The 12114-nt window shown below is 40.8% G+C and overlaps 1 protein-coding gene across 1 annotated transcript in view; it reads left to right on the forward strand.

Moving 5' to 3' along the window:
• Positions 1-4053: 4053 nt before the first annotated feature.
• SLC35F1 (solute carrier family 35 member F1) overlaps positions 4054-12114 on the forward strand; it is a 360251-nt gene continuing 352190 nt past the window's right edge. Inside the window, exon 1 of the mRNA XM_045844241.1 lies at positions 4054-4712. Within this exon, the coding sequence (XP_045700197.1) occupies positions 4543-4712 (170 nt within the window). The 5' untranslated portion in view covers positions 4054-4542. The remainder of the gene's footprint in view (positions 4713-12114) is intronic.

Raw genomic sequence — 12114 nt, forward strand, 5'->3', positions numbered from 1 at the left:
TGTATTATAGTTATTTTGTAGATGTTCTTTCAAAAAATTCCCTTGTATCACAAGTTTTTTGAAAGATTTTATGATTCTTTCATTGTCAAATGCTCATGACAATTTTGTTCTGTATCTTATTAATATGATGTATTACATTAATTAATTTTCAGATATTAAGCCAACATTGAATTTAAGATAAATCCCACTTGGTCGTGATATTGGATATACAATTCTTTTTATATGTGGTGGGAGCTTGTTTGCTACTTTTTTGTTGAGGATTTTGCATTTATATTTATTATGAATATTGATCTGGTTTTAATTAGACCCCAAGCCTAGAATGGTTTTTACATGCATACCTGGTTAAAAATAATCAAAAGAAGAATATTTGCTTTTCAAAAACTATTTGAAACCAAATTTAAGTATCTATTATAAATAAAGTTTTATGGAACAAAAGCCACACACGTTTAGTGTCCTGTTGTCTGTGGCTGTGTTCGCTCTGCAACAACGGAGCAGTTGCAACAGAGACCACATGGCCTACACAACCTGGGGTGTTACAGAAAACACTTCTAACTCCTGCTGTAGATCACTAATCAGTTTTTTTCCTGATCATTTGCATTTGTCATCATTATTTGTTAATTGCTGGATGTGGTGACTATAGGCTATAGACATTTTGGATGATAGCATCTTTCTCCAAAGAGCATTATACTTTAATCTGGAAGGCAAGCATCTCATTTGTCAGGTAGTTTGGCTTTATCAGGAGGTTTGTTTTTTTTTCCTTAGTTCTAAGGCATAGCTCTTGCTGCAGTGACATGCTTCTTATACCCAGGGTGCGGCCTGTTTTGGAGCCTCAACCAAAAGTCTGGGGCTTTACCAACTACTCTGGGCCTAAATACCAACCTCTGTTCCTCCCAGCACTCCCAGCTACATCTGAGATCTCTGCCCAGCTTTCCAGCTTCCCAGCAGCCTTCTTTGCTGAGCCTTCCAGAGCCTGCGTGTGTACAGCTTAGGGGTTGGCTCAGTGAAATTTTCACAGAGTTTTTTTTTTTTGTTCCTTCTCTTAGTTCCCTCCTCTCTGTAACTCTTCCCATGAAGTACAGTAGCCTTTGCAGCTCTACACTCTGATCTCTGGCTCTTCAACCCAGAGAGAGTACCACCCTCTGGCTACTATCAGCCTGAACTATAGTTTGGAAAATACCCTCAGGGTAAAAGTTAGGATGAATATGGAGCTCATCTAATGTGTTAATTTGCTTCATTTCTTATGTGTTTTTTCCCTGAAGGATCATAGCCTTACACTGGCCACTGCTTGATATTTTATTTTATTCATCTTTATAATTCTTCATGGGGGTTTATTCAAATAATATCCAATCCATCATGTTCAGGTTCAGGTGAATAATTTTTTAAAAGTATCTTTTATGCCAGATAATTTATATACATTATCGCTAGTTTACTGTGTCCTGAAAGGTGTATGTTATTATCCCCATTTTTATTGGTTAGAAAACTAATGCACAGAATGTTTTTTAAAATTTCCTAAAAGTAACCCAGCCAGTCAATAGAGCTGGAATGGGAGCTGAAATATTCTTTGACTCCAGTTTCTATCATAACATGCTTCCTGCTTAGCCACTGACAAATCCATGTATAAATTTCACACAAAAGTCAGTACAATTTTTGCTCAAAATTTTGCATCAATATTTTTGAGGATTAAAAGTGTAGAGGGAAAAATATTGAAATCATCAGCTAAAAATGATCAGGGAGGTTTATATGAGGGTTTTGCTCCCTTGTTAACAGAAAACTGGTAACTAGTTATATGTAAAATAGTGAGAGTTTCTGGGGTGTTACTATGAAATAATCTTTGTTTATGTTCCCCCCCAAATTCATATGTTGAAGCCCTAATCCCCAATGTGCTGTTATATGGAGGCGGGTCTTTGGGAGGCAATTAGGTAATAAGGATGGAGCTGTCGTGAATGAGGTGACTACCATTAAAGAAGAGATGTGAGAGAGATTCTCTTGGTCTCTGTCATGTGAAGATATAGCCAGAAGGTAGCTGTTTGCAAACCAGGAATAAGGTTGTCACCAGACGTCAAATCTGCTATGACCTTAATCTTAGACTTTCCAGCATCCAGAATTGGGAGAAATAAATGTTTATTGTTTAAGTCACCCAGTCTCTAGTACTTTTTATAGCATCCTGAACTGGATAAGACAGAAGTCACTCATATACTTTTTGGCTGCTCTCTTGGGCTAGTAAATAAATTGTGAACGACTCAGGGGTAACACACGACTGAATCAGTGCCCTTGTTGAATATGGCAAACTTTCTTACCATGTCACATGAGAGAAATGACAGACTTACCATGTCATTATGAACAATGTACCATAATATGCTTTTAAAAATGAACACTGGGTACATACTACTTAGGTATTTTAAACCTATGAAAATGAAGTCCAACCCTGGAAAATTAGCCCTTGTTCACAATTAATAACGCAAATTTTCTCTTCTAACCCTCCATTTCTCTGATCAGAAAGGGTCAACTGTCCAGTGTGGCTTGGTTGGAGCACTGTCCTATAAACCGAAGGGTCTTGGATTTGATTCCCCGTCAGGGCACGTGCCTTGGTTGTGGGTTTGGTCCCAGGTTTCAGGCATGTGCAAGAGGCAAATGATCAATGTTTTCTCTCACACTGATATTTCCTTCCCTCCCCTTTCCTCCCCCTAAAGAAAAGTCAATTTGAAGCATACAAACACTATTCCGAGTTTTCTCCAAAGAAATGTTTCCAAAACACATGACAAAAAAATTACATAAATAAACAGGAAAGGGTTGTAAAATGTTTAAACAGTTTTTGAAACCGTTGCCCATTGTCTGTTTCTCTGCTCTGTGCACATTCTCCATACCCACCAGCACCACATACAAACTTATTGATGAGGGTGGCTTGCTAAAGTTCTGCCAACTCAACCTCCCAATTACTTTATATGTTTCTTGAATATAAATAAAAAAACTACCCATTCTACTCCCTTTCCCTTCCTGTTCTGCACAAACTTTTCACTGGCTTTGCTTTCTCCTCTCCTGCTTCGGTTTGTGAATCAAAACACTGCAGCTCCATCATTCTAGATGCCACCTGTTTTGTAGTATGTGTTGCCTAGATTTAACCAGACTTAGCAGAGAAAGAAAAAGAGTGGGAGAATGGCACAGAGAAAGCTTGGGCCACTGAGTATTTGCAGCAACACGTGCTATTCTAGGCAACTGTTCAGCAATTTGGGGAGGATCATTAGTCACTTTTGGAGCATGAATTTGAAGCTTTTATCCAATGCAGCACACAGGTGCAGTCTGTGTTAAACAGATTAGTCAACGTGTCTGGTGACTCGGAAGCCTGAAACAGGCGAAATTCCACTCTTTCTCACGTGAATGGGAATATCTTCAAAATGAGCAACCTTATAGAGGTAGCTGAGAGCCAACTGCTGCTTCCAAAAGAAATCCAACAGAACCAGCACGTGTCAAGTGAGACTCCGATGAGGTAATGGTAAGAGTGGAATGGCAATTGTGCAACAGTGTTTTATTAAACACGGCTGGTCAGAGAAAGGTAAAATGAGCAGTAAGTTTAACCCTGGAATCCACATGCCACTGCTAAAAAACTACGTAGAAATCCTTCCTTTTATTTAGAGCTGATGAATAAGAGATCTTGAAGACAAGAAGACAGTAGGAAAAAGGGAAATAAGCCTTCCCCACATCTTTTCTGTTTAATGCTATGTCAGACACACCTTCAGGTGACTGTAGGGGCCAGCAGGTGTCTCAGTCCTGTCGCTGTCCAGGAACGTGGTGCTAGATTCCTTGGCACCTCGGCAGGAGCAGGGACTCTCCAACAACTAAAGAGGGAGGATCTATCCCCAGACCCGGGAAAACACACACGCACACATACAATCACTGCAACTCAGACCTTGGACTTCTGTTGACTGGGGAGAGGGGGGTCGCTGGCTAAGAGGCACCTCGGTAGCGCCCTCTGGCGAGGACAGAGTGTTCGTGTTCCCCGCCCTGGCCCCCCTTATTGCTGATGCCGCCGAGGTACCCCCGCCCAGCTCTCGGGTTCGCTCGGTCTCTCACTTGCCGAGACACAGACAGACGGCAGCTTTCCCAGCAAGCAGGAGACAGGCTTAGGCGGCTCGCCCAGAGAAGACCTGAGCACCAGGAGAGAAGGCAAAGCCCGGAGCCTCATCCCCTCTCTCCGTGAGAGCCTTCTGAGACCTCGGGCAGCTCCCATCCCTGCACAAGCCCTTTCACGGTCACTTTGCGGGGCTTGCCGGGACTTGGGGACGTGTCTCGGGAAGAGCCAGGGCAGGAAGCAGGGGGTGGCGGAGCGAGGGTGCGCACGCTGGGACTGGAGAGGAGTGAGTGGCGGGCTGGGCGGAGGCTGCGGTGGCCGTAGGCGCGGGTGCCTCCCCGCTTTGCATCTTCGCAGGCAGCACCGCCTCCCGGCCGCGGCGGCCCGCGGGGTCCTCTGCGCGTTCCCGGGCCGGAGCCGGCGCACGATGCGCCCGGCTGCGTTCTGATCCTCGCCGCGCCGCTGCCTCCGCCGCGATGCTTCCCCCCGAGCCGCCGCAGCCGCAGCTGCAGCCGCCGCCGCCGGCCCCACAGAACCATGTGGTGACCACCATCGAGAATCTGCCGGCCGAGGGCAGCGGCGGCGGCAGCCTGTCCGCCTCCTCCCGGGCTGGCGTGCGCCAGAGGATCCGCAAAGTGCTGAACAGGTGAGCGGCGGCGGGACGCGGGGCAGGGGGCCCGGGGCGGCCCGAGGCCCTTTGGGACGGAGTCGCGGCCGTGGCGGGGGAGACCGGAGGGAGCAGGCGAGGACGTGCCCCGCTCGCGGAGAGGCCGTGGCAGCTTTGTCCCGGAGCGCGGAGCCAGGGGTGCTCGCCCGGGCTGCCGGCGGGTCTGAGGCGGGAGTTCGGGGAGAGGCGGGGTTTTGCCTGCCTAGTGCGGGGTGTCCCCACTCGCACCCGGCGTAGGCGGGTTGCCTCACTTCCCTTCTCCACTCGTACCCCAGCTTTACGCTCAAGGGCCGGAGGGGACGGGGAAAGGGGGGGCGGTGGCTGGGGCGGAGGCGGGAAGGCGTGGGGCTGCGGCGTTGGCGTGTAAGTCGCGGGCCTCGCGCCTCGACCGTCGCCGCCCCACCCGTGTGCCTCCGACACCCCGGGGCCAGGCGTGGGGGTCGCAGCGACGGTCCTAGCGGGCGGGCGGCGGACCCGCTGATCTTGCCCCACACTTCTGTTGCCGCTGTGACTCTTCCCGGCTGGTAGCAGGAAAGGGAGGCTAGAGGCCTGGATCAGACCCACGTAAAGTGCAAAAATGTTGCTGGAAGGGTGTGAGAAGGAGGCGCCCGGCCAATCCTAAGCCGGCTAAAGCCGAGGCGGGCGAACGCCTACCCACCCGTGTTTCCAGTGCCGGGATCTGCGCAGTGGATGGACCGAGGACCAAGGACGAAGCGTATTAGGATGAGAACCTGGTTGGTGTGAAGATCGGGCCCCCTCCTGGTGCCCCTAACTCGACTGTGATGTAAAAGGGACTTTCTCTACTTAAGTAACGTGAGATGGTTGAAGAACTGACCCTTAGAAATAACACAGAGAATTGGTTTTGTGTGTTTTTATTTGGGTGCGTGTGTGCTTTCCAACGCATCTGTGAGGGTAACTCTTAAGGTCGTTTTGTTCATACAGGTTTCAGTGTGGCACTGTTTTGGGTAGTTGAGATTCTCCAAGGAATTCACATAGAGCTCTTCGGGGCTTAAAGCTCTCCTGGGAACACACAATACTTACAGAAATAAAACCTTGAAAAACTTCCGTATTTTAGGAGTACGGTTTAATTTAGTGATATCAAATCCAAACCGTTCAGGAATCCCTTGTGAAGACAATATGCATGTTAGCTTGCTTTGTGGGCGCCTCTGTATGTTTCCGGTTATTATCAAACAAGAAGAAATTCACTCTGAAGTGAGATGTGAGTTGGTAGTAGAAAGGCAAGCCTTCATGTTCCTTTGATTTGTAGCTTAGAATTGCATTTTCCAAAATATTACATTTAAAAGATAATGAGCAGAATAGGCCCTTTCTTGGGTGGGTCAGCTGGTTAGAGCATCATCTGGATATGCCAAGGTGGCAGGTTTGATCCTGGGTCAGGACACATACAAAAATCAACAAATTCCTTCTCTCCCTCCATCTCTCTCCCTCTCTCTCCCTTTCTCTTTCTCTCTCTCAAATCAATAAATAATAAAATAAAAAGTGATGAGCAGAATAAATCAAGAAGATGCTGGCTCAGTACATATTATGAGGGTTTCCTATTTGTTATGATTATCTGTGGTTTTTTGAATTGTAAGTGCTTTGGCATTCATTGGCTGTTTAAATTTTTAAGCAGAGCATGTTAATTATTGATTTCCCTCATCAACCTGAGTAAATAGTGCAATAATTCATTTATCTTTGCATGATTATGACTTCTTATTGATCTGTGCAGGGTGTTTCTTGACATTTAATGTACCTTAAAGTCCAGAATGACTGCTTTGGGGCAAAGCTGTTCATCAACTTGGACCTTCATTTCTTCATTTGCAAAGTGTGTTTTATAATACTTTTCTTACCCCTCTTACAGTTTTGAGACCTAGATGGGATTATACTGAAGAAAACACTTGGGAAGTTATAAGGCTTGACACAATTAATTAATTCAACTAATTTCTATTGTCTCAAATAGGTCTATGAGAATATCATAAGCAAATTAAGTGAAGTCATGGTACATCACGGGTAGAACTATGTGTTTTACGAAGCCTTCAGTGTTCTGTGACGTGACTCATACTGGTCCTGCTTTACAGAGGAGGAACTCAGACTGAAAGGCTGGGTCAGTGGCATTTAATCACAGGTACCTCTGTGAATGGAACATTAGGGCTACAGTCTTTAGCCTTCAACTAAAATATTTGTCTTTCAGAGTTCTTCAGAATGCTCCTTATAATATTTTGTACTGAGTAAATGATCTTTCTTTGAGCTTAAAGGAAAAAAAAGGAAAATTTCTTTTGAGGAGGGGCACCTTTGACAAGGAGACTGAAAAAAAAATCAGAATAAATGTGAAAGTCCCCATGGAATAATTTTTTTGGCATCCTGGTGGGCTTAGCTTTTGCCCCATGGTTAGGTCAACAGGAGACCAAGTTAGTGATAGATGCTGGATGACTTGGCTCAAAGGTGTGGGGGGAGAGTGTGCCAGCATGTAGGTGTGGTTCCTGTCTGGTTTGAACCCTCCAGGTGTGTTGGACTAGTTAGTAATGGCTAATTAGTCTGTTACTAGTCCCTTTGGGGCCAACCGTAAGCATCTTTGTTCATTTTCTAAAAGTTTAAGATCACTTTTTCCTCCTTTTCCTTCTCCTTTTCCTCTTCTTCATTTCCTTAATACTTCTGTTTCTTTCACCTGTATTGCCCTATTAATTCAGTCTTCTGGGATTCAGGTGTTTCTTTTCATCTACCTCTAACAAATAGCAACTTAGCTGTTAGTAGAAAGTGAGGCTGCAAATCTGGAGCCCATATAAAAACGTGTCCCTCCAATTTTTGGCATGCAGATACATAGTTGGCAGTGTTCTATTGCTGTGAGCTGGCCAGTAGAGTCACTTTATTGTTGGAATGGGGCACTGCACCACTGTTAGTTAGCTGTTGGCATCCTTTTGGGTCAAAGAGGCTGGGCTGAGAGACTGAAGACAATGCAATAAAATGAGGAGTGTTAGACTCGGAGCAACGCAAGCCTGGGGAAAACCTGCTACTGGTCACAGTCTGTAGCTACCTGCCAACGATGAAGAAATGGAAGCACATATGCTATCTATATCCTGTCTACCTAGGGAGAGATAAAGAGAAATATTGATTAGTAATTAATTAAAGGTACTTGCTCTCAAGAAGCTTAGAATGAAAATGTAGTGTTACCTTAATGAAATCTGTCTTACATTATCTTGCATCATTTATTTTGCCCCTCTTTGACGCTTTAGATTTGGATCGCTGCATTTTGTACATGACAGTTGGACATCTCACTGACTGACTACTCATTTTCTGTAGAGCAATTAGATTATAATATAGTTGTATACAAGACTTTGGTGAAAGAAGAGGTATGAGGTAATTTTTCTAACCAGTTAATGGGATGTGTCATATTCTCTCCACCCATCCTATTCAACATTGTTTGGGCAGTGGGAATCAAGAGATATGAGATGATTTAAATGCTGGGTTAATTGTTACTTCTTTAATTCCCAAAGATCTAGAATAATGCATTGGCTCAAACAAGGAAAAAATTATGGCAAACTCTTCTTCACTTATTTCTTAGTGTGGAACATTATTTATTACCCTGCCATCATGGCAAGCAAGATATGATGAGAAAGAAAATACTTCAGGGGTGACAGGTGATGACCCTCTCATAGAAACTGCTGATACCTATAGATTTTTTAGAAACATACAGAAGTAGATACAGAGCTATTTGGTATATGAAGATTTTTCTCCTCTAAAATGATTACTTAATGAATGTGCTTGTGTGTAGTTTTATTTACTTTTTCCCACTTGAATATTATTTTCAAATATTTTAAAAAATGTGAACTTCCAGTTTTGACCCACTTTATTTGCATTAAGGTATACTTTGGGATGTCTCAGGTAATAAAGGGCTTTTGCCTTTTCAAGTCTTGTAGGGAGGATATTTAATCATCAGAATGGAGCCAGTAGTGTGATTCTGGGTTCTCTCTTCATTTGATGTGGAACTGATTTCCAACTTATATTTTGATTTAGAATTTTCAAATTTCTGAAACTTTTTTTGAGTTGAAAACCAGGAAACATTAAGGAAGTTACATGAGAGAGTTGGTAGCAAGCCTACATAGGATCAGTATCCATGTGGGAAGTTACATTTGTGTGTACATTTATATATATATATATTATATATATATATAATATATATAAACATATAAATAAATAAATAAATATATATATATATATATATATATATATATATAGAGAGAGAGAGAGAGAGAGAGAGAGAGAGAGACACCACTTCGCTGAGTCACTAAATAGGTTGACCGAACACGGTGAACCAACAAAATGGTTTCCAAGGAACAGAGTTATGATTGAACTAAGTATTAGGTACAGTTGATGAAGATGTATTATAATTTATATGAACCATTTTTTTATCAAGTGGGAAAGCTTCTGTTAAAAAATTGATAACAAGGTGCTTCCTCAAGCTGCTCCTTTTAACAGATGTCAAAATGAAAGGGGAAGATCAACTGGTAATGAGGATAATTGATACAAAATAGGCCAAATGGAACTGAGTGGTGTGATTAAAGACAGACATCTCTTAAGATCAGTAGTAAACAAAGGATGCATTTATTTTTTAACTAAAGGAAAAAAGTTATAAAAATAAAAGATCACCAAGTAATGTCATTTTCATACACAGAGCTTAGAGAACTGAATGTGTATATTAAAGGAGTGATTGGGTTACCTCAGGTAAAGATGATGCATTTCCAGGTAATTAATGTGTAAGAAAATGGACATATCTTTGTGTAATTTTTCTTTGACCTTATACTTGAGCACTGAAGTACCCAAAATCCTCCTGTGCTTCGGGGTCATCATAATAGATATCTATTGTTACTGTACATTTCTATACATGTAGATGATATAGGAATTTCATTTTGCTGCCCACATAGTTATAAAGTTACTCAATGCAAGAGCTGATTTGTTTTTTAATTATCATTTCTCATAAAAATAGATTGTAGAATATGAAAATATCACTACCCGGTTTTAGTTTAGCTTTCTCATTCAAGTTCAGGCCAATGAGCATTCACTGTACATTGTTAAAACACATTAATTCTTGATTATATTTCTAAAAAAGTGTGCCTAGGAAGTCAAATTTTAAAAGACACATGGAAAAATACCCATAAATATTTGGCATATTTCTTTACTATGGTGTGAACCTATACAAGAATATAGTCATTAATTTTTTAGTAGTCATAACTACATAACATAAAAATTACTATCCTAAATACTTTTAAGTGTACACTAGACTAGTGTTAACTGTATGCACATAAATTGTTATGCAACAAATCTCTAGAATTTTTCATCTTGCAAAACTGGAACTCTGTATCCATGGAACATCTCCTCTTTTCCCCCTCTCCGCTGACCCTGGCAACCGCCATTCTGATATATGTTCCTAAGGGTTTGAGTATTTTAGATACCTCATATAAAGGAAATCATGCAGTGTTTGGCTTTTTGTGACTTGCTTATTTTACTTAGTATACTGTTCACAAATGACAGACTTCCCTTTTTTAAGGCTAAATAATATTTTATTGTATGTATATATCACATGTTATTTACCCGTTTATTTGTTGATGGGTATTTAGGTTGCTTTCATGTCTTAGCCATTGTGAATAAAGCTGCAGTGAACATCAGTTTGCACATACCGCTTCAAGATTCTGTTTTCAACTTGGGGAGATTTATACCCAGAAGTAGGTTGCTGGATCACATGATACAGCTTCTGTATGGTTTTTCATAGTAGTGACACAGTTTTACACTCTCTTTTTAAAATATATTTTATTGATTATGCTATACACTCTCACCAATAGTGCACAAGGCTTCCTACTTCTCCCCATCATTGCTAACACTTGTTACTTTCTGTGTTTGTTTTTGATAGTGGCCGTCCTAAAAGGTGTGAAGTGATGCCTCATTGTGGTTTTGATTTGACTCGCATTTCCCTAATGATTAGTGATGTTGAGCACCTTTACATACATTTGTTGGTCATTTGTATGCCTTTTTTGGAAAACATGTCTATTTAGTTCCTCTGCTTATTTTAAAATAGGATCATTTGGGTTTTGTTTTTGTTCTTGCTGCATTGTAGAAGTTTTTATATATACTGGAAATTAACCCCTAATCAGATATATGGTTTGCAGATATTTTCTCCTATTCTGTTGTTTGCTTTTTCACTCTGTCGATTGTTACTATATTCATTTATTCCTTATCACTTATTGTGTGTTGAGCCCTCTTCTGGAGGACACATATATGACAAAACTTTACTCTTGACTTGAGGGACCTCAAAATCTAACTAGCTAATTTGCCTTGTACTGCTACTGACAGTGTATCATTATAGTTTGTAATATAAATTTTTATGCATAATGTCTAATTGTATACTTCTAACTGTCTAGACACTGACATCATGTAAATAAGTTGTTTGATATACAATCCACATTAAACTTATCATTCTGTCATTTTGACCTTATACAGAGACTATCTGAATGTACAATAGTTAAGAAATTTCCCAGGAAATGCCAAGGAAAACAATAAAAATTTTGTTTTTTTATTGTTTTTTAAAATATTCTTAAAAATCATAACTTAATCAGTAGCAACATGAATGTAATTTATTTAAGTATGCTATTACTAAAATTTTGAAAATATTATTTTTATTCTAAACTGTCCCTCAAGAAAATTTACCTATATGTCTCTGTGATGATTAAAAAAATACTTTAAATACCGTCTGATATTATGTACCACCAATTTCTGCCATTTTAAACAAATTAAGTAGGGAAACCAATTACACCTGAATAAACATTTGAAAGATTTAAAAAACAAAACCATGCTAATTATATCCAGATTTAGAACCACAGGGCTATAATTCCTAATCATTCATGACTTTAAGATAGCACAAAGTACTAGTCCATCATATAGGACAAGACAAATACTTCTTTGGTTTCTCATTCATTCGTTGACTCATTCATTAAATGAGTATTTCTTGAGTGCTTACTATGTGTTATGCACTGTTGGATCATAGTGATGAACCAGACAGGTATAGGATTGAAGTAGACTCTTGGTGCCATTGGTGGAGTTTCTAACTGCTATTACCTTTTTTATATAATCTATCAAGGGGAAAATTTAAGTAGAAATAAAGATAACATATATCTCCTCTCAAAAGTGATTACGCTCTCAAGCACATTTAACAGAGGTGTACACAAAAGGCCCATAATTGAGCTGTTTACCTGTGGGAAAACTACTCAAGAGGAAAACTCAACCAATAATAAAATTACTCCAAGTGTACACAGAGTCAAGAGGCAGATCTTTCTTGATGGATATAATTTGTTTTATTCAGGACTTAAAAAAAAAAGGACTAGCCATTAATGTTCAT

This window comes from Phyllostomus hastatus, unplaced genomic scaffold, assembly GCF_019186645.2.
Source record: "Phyllostomus hastatus isolate PE091 unplaced genomic scaffold, TTU_PhHast_1.1 phas_contig_40, whole genome shotgun sequence".
Classification (NCBI taxonomy): Eukaryota; Metazoa; Chordata; class Mammalia; order Chiroptera; family Phyllostomidae; genus Phyllostomus; species Phyllostomus hastatus.